General features: G+C 43.7%; 1 protein-coding gene across 9 annotated transcripts in view; it reads left to right on the forward strand.

Moving 5' to 3' along the window:
* MEIOB (meiosis specific with OB-fold) overlaps positions 1-25,634 on the forward strand; it is a 377,950-nt gene that overhangs the window by 334,503 nt on the left and 17,813 nt on the right. For 8 of the 9 annotated variants that reach the window (XM_063934970.1, XM_063934967.1, XM_063934971.1 and 5 more), the window contains one exon: positions 8,375-8,476. The exons of the other annotated variant lie outside the window; for it this stretch is intronic. In XM_063934970.1, the coding sequence (XP_063791040.1) occupies positions 8,375-8,476 (102 nt within the window). The remainder of the gene's footprint in view (positions 1-8,374; positions 8,477-25,634) is intronic. 9 annotated transcript variants of the gene reach the window in all.

Raw genomic sequence — 25,634 nt, forward strand, 5'->3', positions numbered from 1 at the left:
CATTTAGATTAGAAGAGAGAGAGTGAGATTGAGACAGAGACACTTGATTTACTGGAGCTTAGGAGTACTAGAGAGTGCAGAGTTTACTAGTGACTGACCACTGACCAGTGACCACCAGTGCAGTTTTATTTAATATAATCCGTTCTCTGCCTGAAAAAAACGATACACAGTGACTCAGTCACATACCATATCTGTGCTCAGCCCAGTGTGCTGCATCATCTATGTATAATATCTGACTGTGCTCACACAGCTTAATTGTGGGGGAGACTGGGGAGCAGTTATAGGTTATAGCAGGAGCCAGGAGTACATATTATTAAAATTAAACAGTGCACACTTTTGCTACAGGAGTGCCACTGCCAGTGTGACTGACCAGTGACCTGACCACACTGACCACCAGTATAGTATACTATATTGTGATTGCCTGAAAAAGTTAAACACTCGTCGTGTGATTTGTGTGGTGTTTTTTTATTCTATAAAAAACTCATTCTGCTGACAGACAGTGTCCAGCAGGTCCGTCATTATATAATATATACCTGTCCGGCTGCAGTAGTGATATATATATATTTTTATATCATTATTTATCATCCAGTCGCAGCAGACACAGTACGGTAGTTCACGGCTGTAGCTACCTCTGTGTCGGCACTCGGCAGTCCATCCATAATTGTATACCACCTACCCGTGGTTTTTTCTTTCTTTCTTCTTTATACATACTACATCTCATTATCATCCAGTCTATATTAGCAGCAGACACAGTACAGTACGGTAGTCCACGGCTGTAGCTACCTCTGTGTCGGCACTCGGCAGTCCATCCATAATTGTATACCACCTACCCGTGTTTTTTTTTTTCTTCTTTATACTACATACTACATCTCATTATCATCCAGTCTATATTAGCAGCAGACACAGTACAGTACGGTAGTCCACGGCTGTAGCTACCTCTGTGTCGGCACTCGGCAGTCCGTCCATAATTGTATACCACCTACCCGTGGTTTTTTTTTTCTTTCTTCTTTATACATACTACATCTCATTATCATCCAGTCTATATTAGCAGCAGACACAGTACAGTACGGTAGTCCACGGCTGTAGCTACCTCTGTGTCGGCACTCGGCAGTCCGTCCATAATTGTATACCACCTACCCGTGGTTTTTTTTTCTTTCTTCTTTATACATACATACTACATCTCATTATCAACCAGTCTATATTAGCAGCAGACACAGTACAGTACGGTAGTCCACGGCTGTAGCTACCTCTGTGTCGGCACTCGGCAGTCCATCCATAATTGTATACCACCTACCCGTGTTTTTTTTTTTCTTCTTTATACATACTACATCTCATTATCATCCAGTCTATATTAGCAGCAGACACAGTACAGTACGGTAGTCCACGGCTGTAGCTACCTCTGTGTCGGCACTCGGCAGTCCGTCCATAATTGTATACCACCTACCCGTGTTTTTTTTTTCTTTCTTCTTTATACATACTACATCTCATTATCATCCAGTCTATATTAGCAGCAGACACAGTACAGTACGGTAGTCCACGGCTGTAGCTACCTCTGTGTCGGCACTCGGCAGTCCATCCATAATTGTATACTAGTATCCATCCATCTCCATTGTTTACCTGAGGTGCCTTTTAGTTGTGCCTATTAAAATATGGAGAACAAAAATGTTGAGGTTCCAAAATTAGGGAAAGATCAAGATCCACTTCCACCTCGTGCTGAAGCTGCTGCCACTAGTCATGGCCGAGACGATGAAATGCCAGCAACGTCGTCTGCCAAGGCCGATGCCCAATGTCATAGTACAGAGCATGTCAAATCCAAAACACCAAATATCAGTAAAAAAAGGACTCCAAAACCTAAAATAAAATTGTCGGAGGAGAAGCGTAAACTTGCCAATATGCCATTTACCACACGGAGTGGCAAGGAACGGCTGAGGCCCTGGCCTATGTTCATGGCTAGTGGTTCAGCTTCACATGAGGATGGAAGCACTCAGCCTCTCGCTAGAAAAATGAAAAGACTCAAGCTGGAAAAAGCACAGCAAAGAACTGTGCGTTCTTCGAAATCCCAAATCCACAAGGAGAGTCCAATTGTGTCGGTTGCGATGCCTGACCTTCCCAACACTGGACGTGAAGAGCATGCGCCTTCCACCATTTGCACGCCCCCTGCAAGTGCTGGAAGGAGCACCCGCAGTCCAGTTCCTGATAGTCAGATTGAAGATGTCAGTGTTGAAGTACACCAGGATGAGGAGGATATGGGTGTTGCTGGCGCTGGGGAGGAAATTGACCAGGAGGATTCTGATGGTGAGGTGGTTTGTTTAAGTCAGGCACCCGGGGAGACACCTGTTGTCCGTGGGAGGAATATGGCCGTTGACATGCCTGGTGAAAATACCAAAAAAATCAGCTCTTCGGTGTGGAAGTATTTCACCAGAAATGCGGACAACATTTGTCAAGCCGTGTGTTCCCTTTGTCAAGCTGTAATAAGTAGGGGTAAGGACGTTAACCACCTCGGAACATCCTCCCTTATACGTCACCTGCAGCGCATTCATAATAAGTCAGTGACAAGTTCAAAAACTTTGGCCGACAGCGGAAGCAGTCCACTGACCAGTAAATCCCTTCCTCTTGTAACCAAGCTCACGCAAACCACCCCACCAACTCCCTCAGTGTCAATTTCCTCCTTCCCCAGGAATGCCAATAGTCCTGCAGGCCATGTCACTGGCAATTCTGATGATTCCTCTCCTGCCTGGGATTCCTCCGATGCATCCTTGCGTGTAACGCCTACTGCTGCTGGCGCTGCTGTTGTTGCTGCTGGGAGTCGATGGTCATCCCAGAGGGGAAGTCGTAAGCCCACTTGTACTACTTCCAGTAAGCAATTGACTGTTCAACAGTCCTTTGCGAGGAAGATGAAATATCACAGCAGTCATCCTGCTGCAAAGCGGATAACTGAGGCCTTGACAACTATGTTGGTGTTAGACGTGCGTCCGGTATCCGCCGTTAGTTCACAGGGAACTAGACAATTTATTGAGGCAGTGTGCCCCCGTTACCAAATACCATCTAGGTTCCACTTCTCTAGGCAGGCGATACCGAGAATGTACACGGACGTCAGAAAAAGACTCACCAGTGTCCTAAAAAATGCAGTTGTACCCAATGTCCACTTAACCACGGACATGTGGACAAGTGGAGCAGGGCAGGGTCAGGACTATATGACTGTGACAGCCCACTGGGTAGATGTATGGACTCACGCCGCAAGAACAGCAGCGGCGGCACCAGTAGCAGCATCTCGCAAACGCCAACTCTTTCCTAGGCAGGCTACGCTTTGTATCACCGGTTTCCAGAATACGCACACAGCTGAAAACCTCTTACGGCAACTGAGGAAGATCATCGCGGAATGGCTTACCCCAATTGGACTCTCCTGTGGATTTGTGGCATCGGACAACGCCAGCAATATTGTGTGTGCATTAAATATGGGCAAATTCCAGCACGTCCCATGTTTTGCACATACCTTGAATTTGGTGGTGCAGAATTTTTTAAAAAACGACAGGGGCGTGCAAGAGATGCTGTCGGTGGCCAGAAGAATTGCGGGACACTTTCGGCGTACAGGCACCACGTACAGAAGACTGGAGCACCACCAAAAACTACTGAACCTGCCCTGCCATCATCTGAAGCAAGAAGTGGTAACGAGGTGGAATTCAACCCTCTATATGCTTCAGAGGTTGGAGGAGCAGCAAAAGGCCATTCAAGCCTATACAATTGAGCACGATATAGGAGGTGGAATGCACCTGTCTCAAGCGCAGTGGAGAATGATTTCAACGTTGTGCAAGGTTCTGATGCCCTTTGAACTTGCCACACGTAAAGTCAGTTCAGACACTGCCAGCCTGAGTCAGGTCATTCCCCTCATCAGGCTTTTGCAGAAGAAGCTGGAGACATTGAAGGAGGAGCTAACACGGAGCGATTCCGCTAGGCATGTGGGACTTGTGGATGGAGCCCTTAATTCGCTTAACAAGGATTCACGGGTGGTCAATCTGTTGAAATCAGAGCACTACATTTTGGCCACCGTGCTCGATCCTAGATTTAAAGCCTACCTTGGATCTCTCTTTCCGGCAGACACAAGTCTGCTGGGGTTGAAAGACCTGCTGGTGAGAAAATTGTCAAGTCAAGCGGAACGCGACCTGTCAACATCTCCTCCTTCACATTCTCCCGCAACTGGGGGTGCGAGGAAAAGGCTCAGAATTCCGAGCCCACCCGCTGGCGGTGATGCAGGGCAGTCTGGAGCGACTGCTGATGCTGACATCTGGTCCGGACTGAAGGACCTGACAACGATTACGGATACGGACATGTCGTCTACTGGCACTGCATATGATTCTCTCCCCATTGAAAGAATGGTGGAGGATTATATGAGTGACCGCATCCAAGTAGGCACGTCACACAGTCCGTACTTATACTGGCAGGAAAAAGAGGCAATTTGGAGGCCCTTGCACAAACTGGCTTTATTCTACCTAAGTTGCCCTCCCACAAGTGTGTACTCCGAAAGAGTGTTTAGTGCCGCCGCTCACCTTGTCAGCAATCGGCGTACGAGGTTACATCCAGAAAATGTGGAGAAGATGATGTTCATTAAAATGAATTATAATCAATTCCTCCGCGGAGACATTGACCAGCAGCAATTGCCTCCACAAAGTACACAGGGAGCTGAGATGGTGGATTCCAGTGGGGACGAATTGATAATCTGTGAGGAGGGGGATGTACACGGTGATATATCGGAGGATGATGATGAGGTGGACATCTTGCCTCTGTAGAGCCAGTTTGTGCAAGGAGAGATTAATTGCTTCTTTTTTGGGGGGGGGGGTCCAAACCAACCCGTCATATCAGTCACAGTCGTGTGGCAGACCCTGTCACTGAAATGATGGGTTGGTTAAAGTGTGCATGTCCTGTTTTGTTTATACAACATAAGGGTGGGTGGGAGGGCCCAAGGACAATTCCATCTTGCACCTCTTTTTTCTTTTATTTTTCTTTGCGTCATGTGCTGTTTGGGGAGGGTTTTTTGGAAGGGCCATCCTGCGTGACACTGCAGTGCCACTCCTAGATGGGCCCGGTGTTTGTGTCGGCCACTAGGGTCGCTTATCTTACTCACACAGTCAGCTACCTCATTGCCCCTCTTTTTTTCTTTGCGTCATGTGCTGTTTGGGGAGGGTTTTTTGGAAGGGACATCCTGCGTGACACTGCAGTGCCACTCCTAGATGGGCCCGGTGTTTGTGTCGGCCACTAGGGTCGCTTATCTTACTCACACAGTCAGCTACCTCATTGCGCCTCTTTTTTTCTTTGCGTCATGTGCTGTTTGGGGAGGGTTTTTTGGAAGGGACATCCTGCGTGACACTGCAGTGCCACTCCTAGATGGGCCCGGTGTTTGTGTCGGCCACTAGGGTCGCTTATCTTACTCACACAGTCAGCTACCTCATTGCGCCTCTTTTTTTCTTTGCGTCATGTGCTGTTTGGGGAGGGTTTTTTGGAAGGGACATCCTGCGTGACACTGCAGTGCCACTCCTAGATGGGCCCGGTGTTTGTGTCGGCCACTAGGGTCGCTTATCTTACTCACACAGTCAGCTACCTCATTGCCCCTCTTTTTTTCTTTGCGTCATGTGCTGTTTGGGGAGGTTTTTTTGGAAGGGACATCCTGCGTGACACTGCAGTGCCACTCCTAGATGGGCCCGGTGTTTGTGTCGGCCACTAGGGTCGCTTATCTTACTCACACAGTCAGCTACCTCATTGCGCCTCTTTTTTTCTTTGCGTCATGTGCTGTTTGGGGAGGGTTTTTTGGAAGGGACATCCTGCGTGACACTGCAGTGCCACTCCTAGATGGGCCCGGTGTTTGTGTCGGCCACTAGGGTCGCTTATCTTACTCACACAGTCAGCTACCTCATTGCGCCTCTTTTTTTCTTTGCGTCATGTGCTGTTTGGGGAGGGTTTTTTGGAAGGGACATCCTGCGTGACACTGCAGTGCCACTCCTAGATGGGCCCGGTGTTTGTGTCGGCCACTAGGGTCGCTTATCTTACTCACACAGTCAGCTACCTCATTGCGCCTCTTTTTTTCTTTGCGTCATGTGCTGTTTGGGGAGGGTTTTTTGGAAGGGACATCCTGCGTGACACTGCAGTGCCACTCCTAGATGGGCCCGGTGTTTGTGTCGGCCACTAGGGTCGCTTATCTTACTCACACAGTCAGCTACCTCATTGCGCCTCTTTTTTTCTTTGCGTCATGTGCTGTTTGGGGAGGGTTTTTTGGAAGGGACATCCTGCGTGACACTGCAGTGCCACTCCTAGATGGGCCCGGTGTTTGTGTCGGCCACTAGGGTCGCTTATCTTACTCACACAGCTACCTCATTGCGCCTCTTTTTTTCTTTGCGTCATGTGCTGTTTGGGGAGGGTTTTTTGGAAGGGACATCCTGCGTGACACTGCAGTGCCACTCCTAGATGGGCCCGGTGTTTGTGTCGGCCACTAGGGTCGCTTATCTTACTCACACAGTCAGCTACCTCATTGCGCCTCTTTTTTTCTTTGCGTCATGTGCTGTTTGGGGAGGGTTTTTTGGAAGGGACATCCTGCGTGACACTGCAGTGCCACTCCTAGATGGGCCTGGTGTTTGTGTCGGCCACTAGGGTCGCTTATCTTACTCACACAGCTACCTCATTGCGCCTCTTTTTTTCTTTGCGTCATGTGCTGTTTGGGGAGGGTTTTTTGGAAGGGACATCCTGCGTGACACTGCAGTGCCACTCCTAGATGGGCCCGGTGTTTGTGTCGGCCACTAGGGTCGCTTATCTTACTCACACAGCGACCTCGGTGCAAATTTTAGGACTAAAAATAATATTGTGAGGTGTGAGGTATTCAGAATAGACTGAAAATGAGTGGAAATTATGGTTTTTGAGGTTAATAATACTTTGGGATCAAAATGACCCCCAAATTCTATGATTTAAGCTGTTTTTTAGGGTTTTTTGAAAAAAACACCCGAATCCAAAACACACCCGAATCCGACAAAAAAAATTCGGTGAGGTTTTGCCAAAACGCGGTCGAACCCAAAACACGGCCGCGGAACCGAACCCAAAACCAAAACACAAAACCCGAAAAATTTCCGGCGCTCATCTCTACTGTTGTGCCCCCAGTGGCACCTTGGGATCTCAACGTGGTGTTGGATTTCCTAAAATCACATTGGTTTGAGCCACTTCAGACCGTGGAGTTGAAATATCTCACGTGGAAAGTGGTCATGCTTTTGGCCTTGGCTTCGGCTAGGCGGGTGTCAGAATTGGCGGCTTTGTCCTGTAAAAGCCCCTATCTGATCTTCCATATGGACAGGGCAGAATTGAGGACTCGTCCCCAATTTCTCCCTAAGGTGGTATCAGCGTTTCATTTGAACCAACCTATTGTGGTGCCTGCGGCTACTCGGGACTTGGAGGCTTCCAAGTTGCTGGACGTAGTCCGGGCCCTGAAAATCTATGTTTCCAGGACGGCTAGAGTCAGAAAGACTGACTCGCTGTTTATCCTGCATGCACCCAACAAGCTGGGTGCTCCTGCTTCTAAGCAGACTATTGCTCGCTGGATCTGTTGCACGATTCAACTTGCACATTCTGCGGCTGGACTGCCGCATCCTAAATCAGTAAAAGCCCATTCCACGAGGAAGGTGGGCTCTTCTTGGGCGGCTGCCCGAGGGGTCTCGGCTTTACAACTTTGCCGAGCTGCTACCTGGTCGGGATCAAACACGTTTGCAAAATTCTACAAGTTTGATACCCTGGCTGAGGAGGACCTTGAGTTTGCTCATTTGGTGCTGCAGAGTCATCCGCACTCTCCCGCCCGTTTGGGAGCTTTGGTATAATCCCCATGGTCCTTACGGAGTACCCAGCATCCACTAGGACGTCAGAGAAAATAAGAATTTACTCACCGGTAATTCTATTTCTCGTAGTCCGTAGTGGATGCTGGGAGCCCGTCCCAAGTGCGGATTGTCTACAATACTTGTATATAGTTATTGCTTAACTAAAGGGTTATTGTTATGAGCCATCTGTTCAGTGAGGCTCAGTTGTTATTCATACTGTTAACTGGGTATAGTTATCACGAGTTGTACGGTGTGATTGGTGTGGCTGGTATGAGTCTTACCCTGGATTCCAAATCCTTTCCTTGTAGTGTCAGCTCTTCCGGGCACAGTTTCCCTAACTGAGGTCTGGAGGAGGGGCATAGAGGGAGGAGCCAGTGCACACCAGATATAGTACCTAATCTTTCTTTAAAGAGTGCCCAGTCTCCTGCGGAGCCCGTCTATTCCCATGGTCCTTACGGAGTATCCAGCATCCACTACGGACTACGAGAAATAGAATTACCGGTGAGTAAATTCTTATTTTTTCTTTCATCAAGACATGCCAGAAGCTCAAGCCCTATTAAGTTACGCAAGAGATTGCTCTGAAAATGGAGCTTTTGTGGAAGAAAATGATGAAATTTCTGCAGACTTAGCAAAATGTAAGTAGAACATGTAGTGTGGCCACAGGGCCTACATCAGGGGGTGACTGCCGGGACTATTGTCCCGGGACCTGACAGAGATGGGGACCTCCTATGCAGCTGCAGACGAGGGTTTCTAAATAGAAATGTCCTCAACAAAATGGGCGCCACCATGGAGGAGACAAAATAACCGACCTTATGGGCCAACAAATACATAGGAACACAACACAACAGCCAGAGAGAAGACAACATTATGTCTGCAGTATCAGGGCAGACCAAACAGCACACTGGGAAACTCCATATGACGGCATTGAGGCATGGCTAGGGCATATATATATATATATATATATATATATATATATGTTTGAGAGGGAGGTGGCAGGGGTATATGTGAGTGAGAGGGAGTAGGATGGGACAGGGCTGGGCATATGAGTGTGAGAGGGAGGTGGCTGGGGTATACGTGGGTGAGTGCGGTGGAGGGGTAGGGCTGGGTATATGTGTGTGAGAGGGAGGTGGCTGGGGCAGAGCTGGGTATATGTGTGTGAGAGGGAGTTGGTTGGGAAAGGACTGGGTATATGTGTGAGAGGGAGGTGGCTAGGGCAGGCTGGGTAAATGTGTGTGAGAGGGAGGTGGCTAGGGCATGGCTGGGTAAATGTGTGTGAGAGGGAGGTGGCTAGGGCAGGGCTGGGTAAATGTGTGTGAGAGGGAAGTGGTTGCTGCTGAGCTTGGTATATGTGTGTGAGAGGGAGGTGGCTGGGGCAGGGCTGACTATATATGTGTTTGAAAGGGAGTTGGTTGGGACAGGGCTGGGTATATGTGTGTGAGAGGGAGGTGGCTAGGGCAGGGCTGGGAAATGTGTGTGAGAGGGAGGTGGCTAGGGCAGGGCTGGGTATAGGTGTGTGAGAGGGAGTTGGTTGGGACAGGGCTGGGTATATGTGTCTGAGAGGGAGGTGGCTAGGGCAGGGCTGGGTAAATGTGTGTGAGAGGGAGGTGGTTGCTGCTGGGCTTGGTATATGTGTGTGAGAGGGAGGTGGCTGGGGCAGGGCTGGGTATATGTGTGAGAGGGAGGTGGATAGGGCAGGGCTGGGTATATGTGTGTGAGAGGGAGTTGGTTGGGACAGGGCTGGGTATATGTGTGTGAGGGGGAGGTGGCTAGGGCAGGGCTGGGAAATGTGTGTGAGAGGGAGGTGGCTAGGGCAGGGCTGGGTATAGGTGTGTGAGAGGGAGTTGGTTGGGACAGGGCTGGGTATATGTGTCTGAGAGGGAGGTGGCTAGGGCAGGGCTGGGTAAATGTGTGTGAGAGGGAGGTGGTTGCTGCTGGGCTTGGTATATGTGTGTGAGAGGGAGGTGGCTGGGGCAGGGCTGGGTATATGTGTGAGAGGGAGGTGGATAGGGCAGGGCTGGGTATATGTGTGTGAGAGGGAGTTGGTTGGGACAGGGCTGGGTATATGTGTGTGAGGGGGAGGTGGCTAGGGCAGGGCTGGGTATTTGTGTGTGTGTGAGGGAGGTGTCTAGGGTAGGGCTGGGTATGTGTGTGTGTGAGGGAGGTGGAGAGTGCAGGGCTTGGTATATGTGTGTGAGACAGAGGTGGCTGGGGCAGGGCTGGGTATATGTGTGTGAGAGGGAGGTCCGTATCATACTGTGTTGGCTGAGGCAGGGCTGGGGTATCATATAATTTATATGACAGATTGACATGTTAAGGTAACATCCATCCCCACAGGCCAAACTTTGACAATTTTTTTTTGAACTGGTTTATGCATCAATTGATGCACCACCCCTGCTGTAGCCCCACCCATACTATCCAAAACTTCAACCCTCCCAGTGTGTATGTGGGGGGGGAGCTGCCTATTTTTTCAGTCCTGAGCCTCACAATTTCTGATGGCAGCCCTTGCTGGCCAACACAAGAGCTACAACTGTGAGTACTGTGCTTCATATAGTCAGCTGTGAGCTACATCAATTATTATGTGTATATTGGGGGTCATTCCGAGTTGTTCGCTCGCTAGCAGTTTTTAGCAGCCGTGCAAACGCTATGCCGCCGCCCACTGGGAGTGTATTTTAGCTTAGCAGAAGTGCGAACGAAAGGATCGCAGAGCGGCTTCAAAGTTTTTTTTTGCAGTTTCAGAGTAGCTCAAAACCTACTCAGCGCTTGCGATCACTTCAGACTGTTCAGTTCCTGTTTTGACGTCACAAACCCGCCCTGCGTTCACCCAGCCACGTCTGCGTTTTTCCTGGCATGGCTGCGTTTTTTCGAACACTCCCTGAAAACGGTCAGTTTTCACCCAGAAACGCGCACTTCATGTCAATCACTCTGCGGCAACCAGTGCGACTGAAAAGCTTCGCTAGACCTTGTGTGAAACTACATTGTTCATTGTAATAGTACGTCGCGCATACACATGCGCAGAAGTGCCTTTTTTTTGCCTCATCGCTGCACAGCGAACAAATGCAGCTAGCGATCAACTCGGAATGACCACCATTGTGTTTAGTTGACTCTAAACTTATCTTTAGTGTCCAAGACTAATTTATATATTTATTGATATTTCTCTAACGTCCTAGTGGATGCTGGGGACTCCGTAAGGACCATGGGGAATAGACGGGCTCCGCAGGAAACATGGGCACTTTAAGAAAGAATTTAGATTCTGGTGTGCTCTGGCTCCTCCCTCTATGTCCCTCCTCCAGACCTCAGTTTGAATTTGTGCCCGTACGAGCTGGGTGCTGTTTAGTGAGCTCTCCTGAGCTTGCTATAAGAAAGTATTTTGTTAGGTTTTTTTATTTTCAGGGAGCTCTGCTGGCAACAGACTCCCTGCATCGTGGGACTGAGGGGAGAGAAGCAGCCCTACTCTCTGCAGATAGGTCCTGCTTCTTAGGCTACTGGACACCATTAGCTCCAGAGGGATCGTACACAGGATCTCACCCTCGTCGTCCGATCCCGGAGCCGCGCCGCCGTCCCCCTTGCAGAGCCGGAAGACAGAAGCCGGGTGAAAGAAGCAAGAAGACTTTGAAATCGGCGGCAGAAGACTCCAGTCTTCACTGAGGTAGCGCACAGCACTGCAGCTGTGCGCCATTGCTCCCACACTACACCCACATACTCCGGTCACTGTAAGGGTGCAGGGCGCAGGGGGGGGGCGCCCTGGGCAGCAATTAGAGACCTCTTTGGCAAAAGTTTGCATATATACAGTTGGGCACTGTATATATATATGAGCCCCCGCCAAAATTTGTACATAGAAGCGGGACAGAAGCCCGCCGTCGAGGGGGCGGGGCTTCTTCCTCAGCACTCACCAGCGCCATGTTTTTTCTCCACAGCACCGCTGAGAGGAAGCTCCCCAGTCTCTCCCCTGCAGTTACACGGTAGAAGAGGGTAAAAAGAGAGGGGGGGCACATAATTAGCGCAAAAATCAATATAAACAGCAGCTACTGGGTTAACATTAAGTTACTGTGTTATTCCTGGGTTAATAGCGCTGGGGTGTGTGCTGGCATACTCTCTCTGTCTCTCCAAAGGGCCTTATGGGGGAATTGTCTTCAGATGAGCATTCCCTGAGTGTATGGTGTGTCGGTACGTGTGTGTCGACATGTCTGAGGTAAAAGGCTCCCCTAAGGAGGAGATGGAGCAAATATGTGTGTGAGAGGGTGTCTCCGTCGACAACGCCGACACCTGTTTGGATATGTGTAATTAAGTGCTAAGGTGAATTTATTGCACAAAAGATTAGAGAACAGACAGGGAATCTACCCATGTCTGTCCCTATGTCGCAGAGACCTTCAGAGTCTCTCAATGATCACTATCCAAAATAATAGACACTGATATCGACACGGAGTCTGACTCCAGTGTCGACTACGATAATGCAAAGTTACAGCCAAAATGGCAGAAAAGTATTCAATATATGATTATTGTAATAAAAGATGATTTGCATATCACTGATGACTCATCTGTCCCTGACACAAGGGTACACATGTTTAAGGGGAAGAAAGCTGAGGTAAATTTCCCTCCTCTCATGATGAAAAAGAGCGGGAATCTCCAGACAAGAGACTGCAGTTTCCCACAAAGAATTCTCAGGGAGTATCCTTTCCCCACTAGGGCCAGGATACGATGGGAATCTTCCCCTAGGGTGTCACGTTTGACCAAAAGGTAGCCCTGACGTAACAGCTATTCTCAGGGATCCTGCAGATAGCGTGCACATTCTGGTACACCACTCAGACCGGCGATTGTGTCGGCATGGGTTTATAGCGCTGTGGCAGCGTGGACAGGTACCTTATCAGCAGAGATTGAGACCCTAGTATGTATATATATATATATTTATATATAGAGATATAGATATATTAAAGATGCTGTCTTAAGAGATATATATATATATATATATATCTAGCAAAAGAATGTGAAGAGGGGGCGCTTCATAGTGTAAAATCGTTTTATTCAAAAAGAACTCTCAGACAACAACAGTACGTTAATTAGATTTCAAGACTCGTACCGCAAATCAACCAGGGTGGGCTGGTTACCACATGATATAATCAATTACAACTCCCGGCATACCCCGAACCTCGTCTCGTAGGTCACTGGACTCCTGCCTTCCACGTCTAACCGCTAATCAGCGGTGGTCGCGGGTCGGATCACTGGACCACTTGCTTCGGGACGGATGCAGCCGGAGGATGATGACGTCAGAACAGCTCCGCCCTAACGCGTTTCGTCACAGACTTCGTCAGAGGGCGGTGCTGTTCAGACGAGACTACAGGGCTTTTATTTGCCCCTGTTTAATTACATAACCAATCAGTTACAATGACATACAAGGTTTCAGCTGAAAGCGTGCTCCAAAATTAACTGCATATGTTAACCATCTACTTTGATCACATAATATAGACTGGTTAGATGTTTCTGTTTTATCTTAAACAATTACATAAGCAAAGAGTACCTTATAATTTCAGTCTCTTAACTCTATTTTATAACATGAAACCATCCATATAAAAACCCATTACATACAGATGTTATAAATAAAAAATAAAAATAAAATTTTTTTTTCATAAAAACAACACATAATAAAAACATTTTTATATTTAGATATATAAACCCACATATATGTCTTTTCTCTACGGGCAATTTGATACCAATAAAATCATGACTTATCCCTTCAGGATTTAGTCACACTCATTAACTTCATATTTGTCACTTAAAAATATTCCAATCATTTTTATATCAGAACATCGCTGTTACAAAACATGATTTTAAAATTAATTATATATATGTATGTATTTTATTCAAAAGACATCATAGGTATCTATTTTTTCTTTCTATATATATTTTTCTAATAATAACAATAATAAAGAGGACTACTGTAACATGTAAAGACTGGCTAACAGCTACTAAAAAAAGGTTCAGATATAGGGAGTAATTTCTAGACCTTCATTTAACCCTTTCGGAGTCAAAGTGTCAAGTGCTAGTATCCAATACGTTTCCTTCTTCAGCAATTCTTTGTCTCTGTCACCCCCATTATTCTGGACATGTTGGATACCTTTGAAACGAAGTTTGCTTGGATCGCTATCATGATGTGTCAGAAAGTGTCTTGGCACACTATGATTAGTAACTTTATTTTTAATGTTGCGCATGTGTTCTAAAATGCGTATTTTCAACATTCTTTTAGTTTTGCCTACATAAAGGTATCCACAGGGGCAACTCAACAAATACACAACAAATGTTGAGTTACAATTCATATAACTCATTACAGTATAATTTCTGTCACCTTTGGTATTGCTGAAGTTTTTTCCTTTTTTATCCATCAATTTACATGTTTTACAACTTCCACACGGATAACATCCTTTTATCTTGTTGTGGTTTTTTATAGCTGAATTTTCTTTGTTCACTTTTAATAATTTACTTCTTGACACTAAAGATTTCAGATTCCTGGCCTTTCTATATATTATGTTAGGCTGGTCAGGTAAGTGTTGGGACAATAAAGGATCCATTTTTAATAGATGCCAGTTCTTTTGCATACATTTTCGAATATTGGGAACATCTGTATTGTAATCAGTAACGAAAGGGCATACTTTATTCATTAAGCCTCCTTTTTGAAAGGGGGCCCCTTTATCTTTTGGAACTAGAAGATCTAGTCTATTTCTTCCTCTCGCCCTAGCTCTTGAATGTTCTACGACTTCAGGTGGATAACCTCTCTCAGTGAATCTTTCTAAATATACATTGGCCTGTTCATCATATTTCTCTAAGGTAGTACAGTTCCGACGTAGTCGGGTAAACTGCGAGTATGGGATGTTTTTCTTCCATTGTGGAAGATGACAGCTTGTATATTCCAAGTAACTATTAACATCCACTTTCTTAAAGAATGTGTAAGTATTTATACAGCCTCTAGTCGCAAATTCAGTAGTATCAAATATCAGATCTAAAAATTCAATTTTCTCATTTTGAATAATAGATGTAAACTTCAAATTATATGTGTTTGCATTAATCGACTCAATAAATTCTTTAAACATGTCCTCAGTGCCATCCCACACTATTATTATATCGTCGATGTAGCGTTTAAACATTTTGATCTTATCAGCATTTTTATACATACTGAGATCAGCTTCCCAAGACCCCATATAAATATTTGCCAGGCTCGGGGCACAAATCGTGCCCATCGCTGTCCCGCAGGTTTGGACATACCAATCCTCCAAAAAAGTAAAATAATTACGTGTAAGAACGAATTTTAAACAGTCACATAAAAAGGTCACTAGATCACTTCCAATATCAGGATCCCTACTCAACATGATTCTTATACTATCAATTCCTTTTTCATGGGGAATTGCAGTATAAAGGGACTGTACGTCCACTGTGCACCATTTATATTGAGGTTTCCATTCTAATTCGTTTATAATTTTCAAAATATGGGTAGAATCCTGGACATATGATGAAAGTGATGACACATATTTCTTTATATAAACATCAACATATTCCGAAATTCTAGATGTCAATGATCCTATGCCCGCTATTATAGGGCGGCCTGGCGGTCTAAGGCTATCTTTGTGTAACTTCGGAATATGGTAGAAGGTTGCTGGTTTAGGAAACTGATTGAAAAGATATTTATATTCCTCTAATGACACACATTTGTTCCTAAGACCTCTTTTTAAAATATCATCCAACTCAGCCAGATATTCCTGAGTCGGGTCACGCTCAAGTCGTTGATAAGCGCTTTCATCCCCAAGTAATTTATAAGCTTCCTCTATATAGTAGGAGCGATCTAATATAACAATTCCCCCCCCCCTTATCAGCACTCTTTATTACTATATCATTGTTCTCCGCTAAGCTTTTAATAGCACAACGCTCCGCTGCTGTTAGGTTTTGGGAGTGTTTATTTTTCTTAAGGTGTTCTAGATCCTGTTTCATTTTCTGTGAGAACATTTCAATATATGGTCCTTTAGACTCAATAGGAAAAAACGTAGATTTATTTTTAAGTCCTGATGAGGGATTTGGATTACTATCCTCCCAATTTCTCACTGGGGCATCACCTTTTTTTAAAAAATGCCTCTTAAGAGTCAGGTTTCTTACGTATAAATTAAGGTCTAAATACACATTAATTTTATTCACTGGACATGCTGGTGCAAAGGATAAACCTTTTTGGAGTACTTTAACTTCAGAGGATTTGAGTTCGATTTTAGACAAGTTATAAATTCCAATACTTGGAGTTTTTAATATTGGAGGTATCGTTTTTTGGGGTCCCTTTCCACTCCCTCTCTTTCCCCTCCTACATCCCTTCCCCTTTTTTGCCCTATTGGGGTAGGTGGCATTTCGTTTGGTTTGTGTTTGGGTGGGTGCTTCTGCTCCCGAAAATCCCGATTATTTTGATACTCCTTATCTTCCACAGATCTTAGTCTTTCATATCTGTTCATATGAACTATACCATTGTTGGCACCTGTATGATAGGTCCTTGGGCGATAATCTCTATATGATTTTTTCCTCCCATATCGTGACCTGTTTATTACCTGCCAATCATTCCTTTTATTATTTTGCCTATCCTGTTTTTGATTTGGATTATATCTTCTATTTTGTCGAGAATCAGAGCGATTTCTATTGCTTTCTCGCCTAATGTTGTGTGCCCTAGACCGAGACCTATTTGTGTCAGTTTTAAGTTCAGTTCTGGCTGTATGCCAGTTTCTAACCTGGTTGTTAGAATAGTCCTCTCTATCACGTATATATTTTTTCCTTTTAGTTTCCTTAATTTTATCCTCAATGTTTTTTACTTTTTTGTCAATTTCTGCTCTACCCTGTATTATTTTCTCCGGAGGTTTAATTAATATCAGTTCACTCTCTAAAATTTGGAGTTCGCTTTCAGTCTCTTTAAGAATTTTCTTTTTCTCTGTCACCAATAAATTAATTAGTTCAAAGGAACAATTATCTAGAATGCGGTACCATTCCTTCATAAATTGTTCATTTTCATGTCCCATAGTGGGATTTTTCATTAGCCTTAGGCCACGGGGAATCCTACCGCACTTCACATAATTTTCCAACCCCGTAATATCCCACCAGGTTTTTGTTTCCCGGATGGATAATTTTTCCAATAAACCCAGTTTATCTTCATCATTTCCGATAAATACTTCCTCATTAACAGGTAAATTATTAGTATCAGAAAAAATCCTAATACATTCCTGTGATCGTCTAGCTCTGTTATTTAACATTTCTAATTACAGAGATAATCACAATATCATGCAGTACGTTTCAGGATACAATTAGAAAAAACAGCAGCTGTGAACCACCAGAGTTCAACACACAAATACAAATGGAAATGTGGACCCAGCGCTCGTTTTGCCTACAATTGGTCAAATAGATTAATTAGATCCACATCTGTGGCCACCATAGGTATTAAAAGTTTTTTCTCCTCATATGCTGATCACTAGAAAGTCCAATTTCAATTTTCCTGGACAGCAGCTCTCCCTCGTTCTGTTTCCCCGGAACTCCTTCGGGTAAATGGATCTAGCAAAAGAATGTGAAGAGGGGGCGCTTCATAGTGTAAAATCGTTTTATTCAAAAAGAACTCTCAGACAACAACAGTACGTTAATTAGATTTCAAGACTCGTACCGCAAATCAACCAGGGTGGGCTGGTTACCACATGATATAATCAATTACAACTCCCGGCATACCCCGAACCTCGTCTCGTAGGTCACTGGACTCCTGCCTTCCACGTCTAACCGCTAATCAGCGGTGGTCGCGGGTCGGATCACTGGACCACTTGCTTCGGGACGGATGCAGCCGGAGGATGATGACGTCAGAACAGCTCCGCCCTAACGCGTTTCGTCACAGACTTCGTCAGAGGGCGGTGCTGTTCAGACGAGACTACAGGGCTTTTATTTGCCCCTGTTTAATTACATAACCAATCAGTTACAATGACATACAAGGTTTCAGCTGAAAGCGTGCTCCAAAATTAACTGCATATGTTAACCATCTACTTTGATCACATAATATAGACTGGTTAGATGTTTCTGTTTTATCTTAAACAATTACATAAGCAAAGAGTACCTTATAATTTCAGTCTCTTAACTCTATTTTATAACATGAAACCATCCATATAAAAACCCATTACATACAGATGTTATAAATAAAAAATAAAAATAAAATTTTTTTTTCATAAAAACAACACATAATAAAAACATTTTTATATTTAGATATATAAACCCACATATATGTCTTTTCTCTACGGGCAATTTGATACCAATAAAATCATGACTTATCCCTTCAGGATTTAGTCACACTCATTAACTTCATATTTGTCACTTAAAAATATTCCAATCATTTTTATATCAGAACATCGCTGTTACAAAACATGATTTTAAAATTAATTATATATATGTATGTATTTTATTCAAAAGACATCATAGGTATCTATTTTTTCTTTCTATATATATTTTTCTAATAATAACAATAATAAAGAGGACTACTGTAACATGTAAAGACTGGCTAACAGCTACTAAAAAAAGGTTCAGATATAGGGAGTAATTTCTAGACCTTCATTTAACCCTTTCGGAGTCAAAGTGTCAAGTGCTAGTATCCAATACGTTTCCTTCTTCAGCAATTCTTTGTCTCTGTCACCCCCATTATTCTGGACATGTTGGATACCTTTGAAACGAAGTTTGCTTGGATCGCTATCATGATGTGTCAGAAAGTGTCTTGGCACACTATGATTAGTAACTTTATTTTTAATGTTGCGCATGTGTTCTAAAATGCGTATTTTCAACATTCTTTTAGTTTTGCCTACATAAAGGTATCCACAGGGGCAACTCAACAAATACACAACAAATGTTGAGTTACAATTCATATAACTCATTACAGTATAATTTCTGTCACCTTTGGTATTGCTGAAGTTTTTTCCTTTTTTATCCATCAATTTACATGTTTTACAACTTCCACACGGATAACATCCTTTTATCTTGTTGTGGTTTTTTATAGCTGAATTTTCTTTGTTCACTTTTAATAATTTACTTCTTGACACTAAAGATTTCAGATTCCTGGCCTTTCTATATATTATGTTAGGCTGGTCAGGTAAGTGTTGGGACAATAAAGGATCCATTTTTAATAGATGCCAGTTCTTTTGCATACATTTTCGAATATTGGGAACATCTGTATTGTAATCAGTAACAAAAGGGCATACTTTATTCATTAAGCCTCCTTTTTGAAAGGGGGCCCCTTTATCTTTTGGAACTAGAAGATCTAGTCTATTTCTTCCTCTCGCCCTAGCTCTTGAATGTTCTACGACTTCAGGTGGATAACCTCTCTCAGTGAATCTTTCTAAATATACATTGGCCTGTTCATCATATTTCTCTAAGGTAGTACAGTTCCGACGTAGTCGGGTAAACTGCGAGTATGGGATGTTTTTCTTCCATTGTGGAAGATGACAGCTTGTATATTCCAAGTAACTATTAACATCCACTTTCTTAAAGAATGTGTAAGTATTTATACAGCCTCTAGTCGCAAATTCAGTAGTATCAAATATCAGATCTAAAAATTCAATTTTCTCATTTTGAATAATAGATGTAAACTTCAAATTATATGTGTTTGCATTAATCGACTCAATAAATTCTTTAAACATGTCCTCAGTGCCATCCCACACTATTATTATATCGTCGATGTAGCGTTTAAACATTTTGATCTTATCAGCATTTTTATACATACTGAGATCAGCTTCCCAAGACCCCATATAAATATTTGCCAGGCTCGGGGCACAAATCGTGCCCATCGCTGTCCCGCAGGTTTGGACATACCAATCCTCCAAAAAAGTAAAATAATTACGTGTAAGAACGAATTTTAAACAGTCACATAAAAAGGTCACTAGATCACTTCCAATATCAGGATCCCTACTCAACATGATTCTTATACTATCAATTCCTTTTTCATGGGGAATTGCAGTATAAAGGGACTGTACGTCCACTGTGCACCATTTATATTGAGGTTTCCATTCTAATTCGTTTATAATTTTCAAAATGTGGGTAGAATCCTGGACATATGATGAAAGTGATGACACATATTTCTTTATATAAACATCAACATATTCCGAAATTCTAGATGTCAATGATCCTATGCCCGCTATTATAGGGCGGCCTGGCGGTCTAAGGCTATCTTTGTGTAACTTCGGAATATGGTAGAAGGTTGCTGGTTTAGGAAACTGATTGAAAAGATATTTATATTCCTCTAATGACACACATTTGTTCCTAAGACCTCTTTTTAAAATATCATCCAACTCAGCCAGATATTCCTGAGTCGGGTCACGCTCAAGTCGTTGATAAGCGCTTTCATCCCCAAGTAATTTATAAGCTTCCTCTATATAGTAGGAGCGATCTAATATAACAATTCCCCCCCCCTTATAAGGAAGGGGGGGGGAATTCCCCTATATAGAGGAAGCTTATAAATTACTTGGGGATGAAAGCGCTTATCAACGACTTGAGCGTGACCCGACTCAGGAATATCTGGCTGAGTTGGATGATATTTTAAAAAGAGGTCTTAGGAACAAATGTGTGTCATTAGAGGAATATAAATATCTTTTCAATCAGTTTCCTAAACCAGCAACCTTCTACCATATTCCGAAGTTACACAAAGATAGCCTTAGACCGCCAGGCCGCCCTATAATAGCGGGCATAGGATCATTGACATCTAGAATTTCGGAATATGTTGATGTTTATATAAAGAAATATGTGTCATCACTTTCATCATATGTCCAGGATTCTACCCATATTTTGAAAATTATAAACGAATTAGAATGGAAACCTCAATATAAATGGTGCACAGTGGACGTACAGTCCCTTTATACTGCAATTCCCCATGAAAAAGGAATTGATAGTATAAGAATCATGTTGAGTAGGGATCCTGATATTGGAAGTGATCTAGTGACCTTTTTATGTGACTGTTTAAAATTCGTTCTTACACGTAATTATTTTACTTTTTTGGAGGATTGGTATGTCCAAACCTGCGGGACAGCGATGGGCACGATTTGTGCCCCGAGCCTGGCAAATATTTATATGGGGTCTTGGGAAGCTGATCTCAGTATGTATAAAAATGCTGATAAGATCAAAATGTTTAAACGCTACATCGACGATATAATAATAGTGTGGGATGGCACTGAGGACATGTTTAAAGAATTTATTGAGTCGATTAATGCAAACACATATAATTTGAAGTTTACATCTATTATTCAAAATGAGAAAATTGAATTTTTAGATCTGATATTTGATACTACTGAATTTGCGACTAGAGGCTGTATAAATACTTACACATTCTTTAAGAAAGTGGATGTTAATAGTTACTTGGAATATACAAGCTGTCATCTTCCACAATGGAAGAAAAACATCCCATACTCGCAGTTTACCCGACTACGTCGGAACTGTACTACCTTAGAGAAATATGATGAACAGGCCAATGTATATTTAGAAAGATTCACTGAGAGAGGTTATCCACCTGAAGTCGTAGAACATTCAAGAGCTAGGGCGAGAGGAAGAAATAGACTAGATCTTCTAGTTCCAAAAGATAAAGGGGCCCCCTTTCAAAAAGGAGGCTTAATGAATAAAGTATGCCCTTTCGTTACTGATTACAATACAGATGTTCCCAATATTCGAAAATGTATGCAAAAGAACTGGCATCTATTAAAAATGGATCCTTTATTGTCCCAACACTTACCTGACCAGCCTAACATAATATATAGAAAGGCCAGGAATCTGAAATCTTTAGTGTCAAGAAGTAAATTATTAAAAGTGAACAAAGAAAATTCAGCTATAAAAAACCACAACAAGATAAAAGGATGTTATCCGTGTGGAAGTTGTAAAACATGTAAATTGATGGATAAAAAAGGAAAAAACTTCAGCAATACCAAAGGTGACAGAAATTATACTGTAATGAGTTATATGAATTGTAACTCAACATTTGTTGTGTATTTGTTGAGTTGCCCCTGTGGATACCTTTATGTAGGCAAAACTAAAAGAATGTTGAAAATACGCATTTTAGAACACATGCGCAACATTAAAAATAAAGTTACTAATCATAGTGTGCCAAGACACTTTCTGACACATCATGATAGCGATCCAAGCAAACTTCGTTTCAAAGGTATCCAACATGTCCAGAATAATGGGGGTGACAGAGACAAAGAATTGCTGAAGAAGGAAACGTATTGGATACTAGCACTTGACACTTTGACTCCGAAAGGGTTAAATGAAGGTCTAGAAATTACTCCCTATATCTGAACCTTTTTTTAGTAGCTGTTAGCCAGTCTTTACATGTTACAGTAGTCCTCTTTATTATTGTTATTATTAGAAAAATATATATAGAAAGAAAAAATAGATACCTATGATGTCTTTTGAATAAAATACATACATATATATAATTAATTTTAAAATCATGTTTTGTAACAGCGATGTTCTGATATAAAAATGATTGGAATATTTTTAAGTGACAAATATGAAGTTAATGAGTGTGACTAAATCCTGAAGGGATAAGTCATGATTTTATTGGTATCAAATTGCCCGTAGAGAAAAGACATATATGTGGGTTTATATATCTAAATATAAAAATGTTTTTATTATGTGTTGTTTTTATGAAAAAAAAATTTTATTTTTATTTTTTATTTATAACATCTGTATGTAATGGGTTTTTATATGGATGGTTTCATGTTATAAAATAGAGTTAAGAGACTGAAATTATAAGGTACTCTTTGCTTATGTAATTGTTTAAGATAAAACAGAAACATCTAACCAGTCTATATTATGTGATCAAAGTAGATGGTTAACATATGCAGTTAATTTTGGAGCACGCTTTCAGCTGAAACCTTGTATGTCATTGTAACTGATTGGTTATGTAATTAAACAGGGGCAAATAAAAGCCCTGTAGTCTCGTCTGAACAGCACCGCCCTCTGACGAAGTCTGTGACGAAACGCGTTAGGGCGGAGCTGTTCTGACGTCATCATCCTCCGGCTGCATCCGTCCCGAAGCAAGTGGTCCAGTGATCCGACCCGCGACCACCGCTGATTAGCGGTTAGACGTGGAAGGCAGGAGTCCAGTGACCTACGAGACGAGGTTCGGGGTATGCCGGGAGTTGTAATTGATTATATCATGTGGTAACCAGCCCACCCTGGTTGATTTGCGGTACGAGTCTTGAAATCTAATTAACGTACTGTTGTTGTCTGAGAGTTCTTTTTGAATAAAACGATTTTACACTATGAAGCGCCCCCTCTTCACATTCTTTTGCTAGATCCATTTACCCGAAGGAGTTCCGGGGAAACAGAACGAGGGAGAGCTGCTGTCCAGGAAAATTGAAATTGGACTTTCTAGTGATCAGCATATGAGGAGAAAAAACTTTTAATACCTATGGTGGCCACAGATGTGGATCTAATTAATCTATTTGACCAATTGTAGGCAAAACGAGCGCTGGGTCCACATTTCCATTTATATATATATATATATATATATATATATATATATATAAAACATGCCCAAAGAGACAGGAGTCTACTGGGTCCTAGAGTCAAAGCTATGTCGATTTCTGCTTGACGTGTCCTGTAGAATATGCAATGGACAGATGATGCCGACTTAAGAGGCATATGGAAGGCTGAGGATTGTGTGGAGAAAGGTTCTCGGACCTGGTCTCCACAGCTATAGCTGGTAATTCTGATTTTTTTGCCTTATATTCCTGCACAGCCTAGGAAAGCACGACATTATCAAATGCAGCCTTTCGAACAAAGAAACAAGAAAGTCCGAGGTGCGTCCTTTCTTGCCAGAGACGGGGGCAGAGGAAAGAAGCTGCACAACACAGCTAGTTCCCAGGAACAGAAGTCCTCCCCGGCCTCTACAAAATCCACTGCATGTCGCTGGGGCTCCACAGGCGGAGCTAGGCCCGGTGGGGGCACGCCTTCGTAAGTTCAGCCACAAGTGGGTTCACTCCCTGTTAGATCCCTGAGCAATAGATATTGTGTCTCAGGGATACAAGCTGGACTTTGAGGAGATGCCCCCTCACCGACGGCCCTGCCGGCTTCCCCCCACGAGAGGGAAACAGTGTTAACTGCAATTCACAAATTGTATCTTCAACAGGTGGTGGTCAAGGTTCCCCTCCTTCAACAAGGAGGGGGTTATTATTCGACCATGTTGTAGTCCCGAAACCAGACGGTTCGGTCAGACCCATATTGAATTGAAAATCCCTGAACATATACCTGAAAAGGTTCAAGTTCAAGATGGAATCGCTAAGAGCGGTCATTGCAAGCCTGAAAGGGGGAGATTTTATGGTGACTCTGGACATAAAGGATGCATACCTTCATGTCCCCATTTATCCACCTCATCAGGCGTACCTCAGAATTGCGGTACGGGATTGTCATTACCAATTTCAGACGTTGCCGTTTGGTCTCTCCACGGCCCCGAGAATATTCACCAAGGTAATGGCGGAAATGATGGTGCTCCTGCGGAAGCAAGGTGTCACTATTATCACGTACTTGGATGATCTCCTCATAAAAGCGAGATCAAGAGAGCAGTTGCTGAACAGCGTATTACTTTCTCTGGAAGTGTAACGGCAACACGGCTGGATTCTATATATTCCAAAGTTGCAGTTGGTTCCTACAGCTCATCTGCCTCTCCTAGGCATGATCCTAGACACAGACCAGAAAAGGGTTTATCTCCTGATAGAGAGAGCTCAGGAGCTCATGACACTGGTCAGGAATCTATTAAAACCAAAACAGGTGTCAGTGCATCACTGCACTCGAGTCCTGGGAAGGATGGTGGCATCATACGAGGCCATTCCCTTCGGCAGGTTCCATGCGAGGACCTTCCAATGGGACTTACTGGACAAGTGGTCCGGATCACATCTTCAGATGCATCGGTTAATCACCCTATCCCACAGGGCCAGGGTGTCTCTCCTGTGGTGGCTGCAGAGTGCTCACCTTCTCGAAGGTCGCAGATTCGGCATTCAGGACTGGGTCCTGGTGACCACGGATGCAAGCCTCCGAGGGTGGGGGGCAGTCACACAGGGACGAAATTTCCAAGGGCTGTGGTCAAGTCAGGAGACTTGCCTTCACATCAACATCCTGGAACTAAGGACCATATACAACGCCCTACGTCAAGCGGAGTCCCTGCTTCGCGACCAACCGGTTCTGATTCAGTCAGACAACATCACTGCAGTGGCTCATGTAAACCGCCAAGGCGGCACAAGGAGCAGGGTGGCGATGGTAGAAGCCACCAGAATTCTTCGCTGGGCGGAGAATCACGTAAGCGCACTGTCAGCAGTGTTCATTCCAGGAGTGGACAACTGGGAAGCAGACTTCCTCAGCAGGCACGACCTCCACCCGGGAGAGTAGGGACTTCATCAAGAAGTCTTCACGCAGATTGCAAGTCGGTGGGAACTGCCACAGGTGGACATGATGGCATCCCGCCTCAACAAAAAGCTGCAGAGATATTGCGCCAGGTCAAGAGACCCTCAGGCGATAGCTGTGGACGCACTGGTGACACCGTGGGTGTTCCAGTCGGCCTATGTATTTCCTCCTCTTCCTCTCATACCCAAGGTGCTGAGAATCATAAGGAAAAGAGGAGTGAGAACAATACTCATTGTTCCGGATTGGCCAAGAAGGACTTGGTATCCAGATCTGCAAGAAATGCTCACAGAGGACCCGTGTTTGCTCATTCGGTGCTGCAGAGTAATCCGCACTCTCCCGCTCGTTTGGGAGCTTTGGTATAATCCCCATGGTCCTTACGGA

The sequence above is a fragment of the Pseudophryne corroboree genome, chromosome 7 (genome assembly GCF_028390025.1).
Source record: "Pseudophryne corroboree isolate aPseCor3 chromosome 7, aPseCor3.hap2, whole genome shotgun sequence".
NCBI lineage: Eukaryota > Metazoa > Chordata > Amphibia > Anura > Myobatrachidae > Pseudophryne > Pseudophryne corroboree.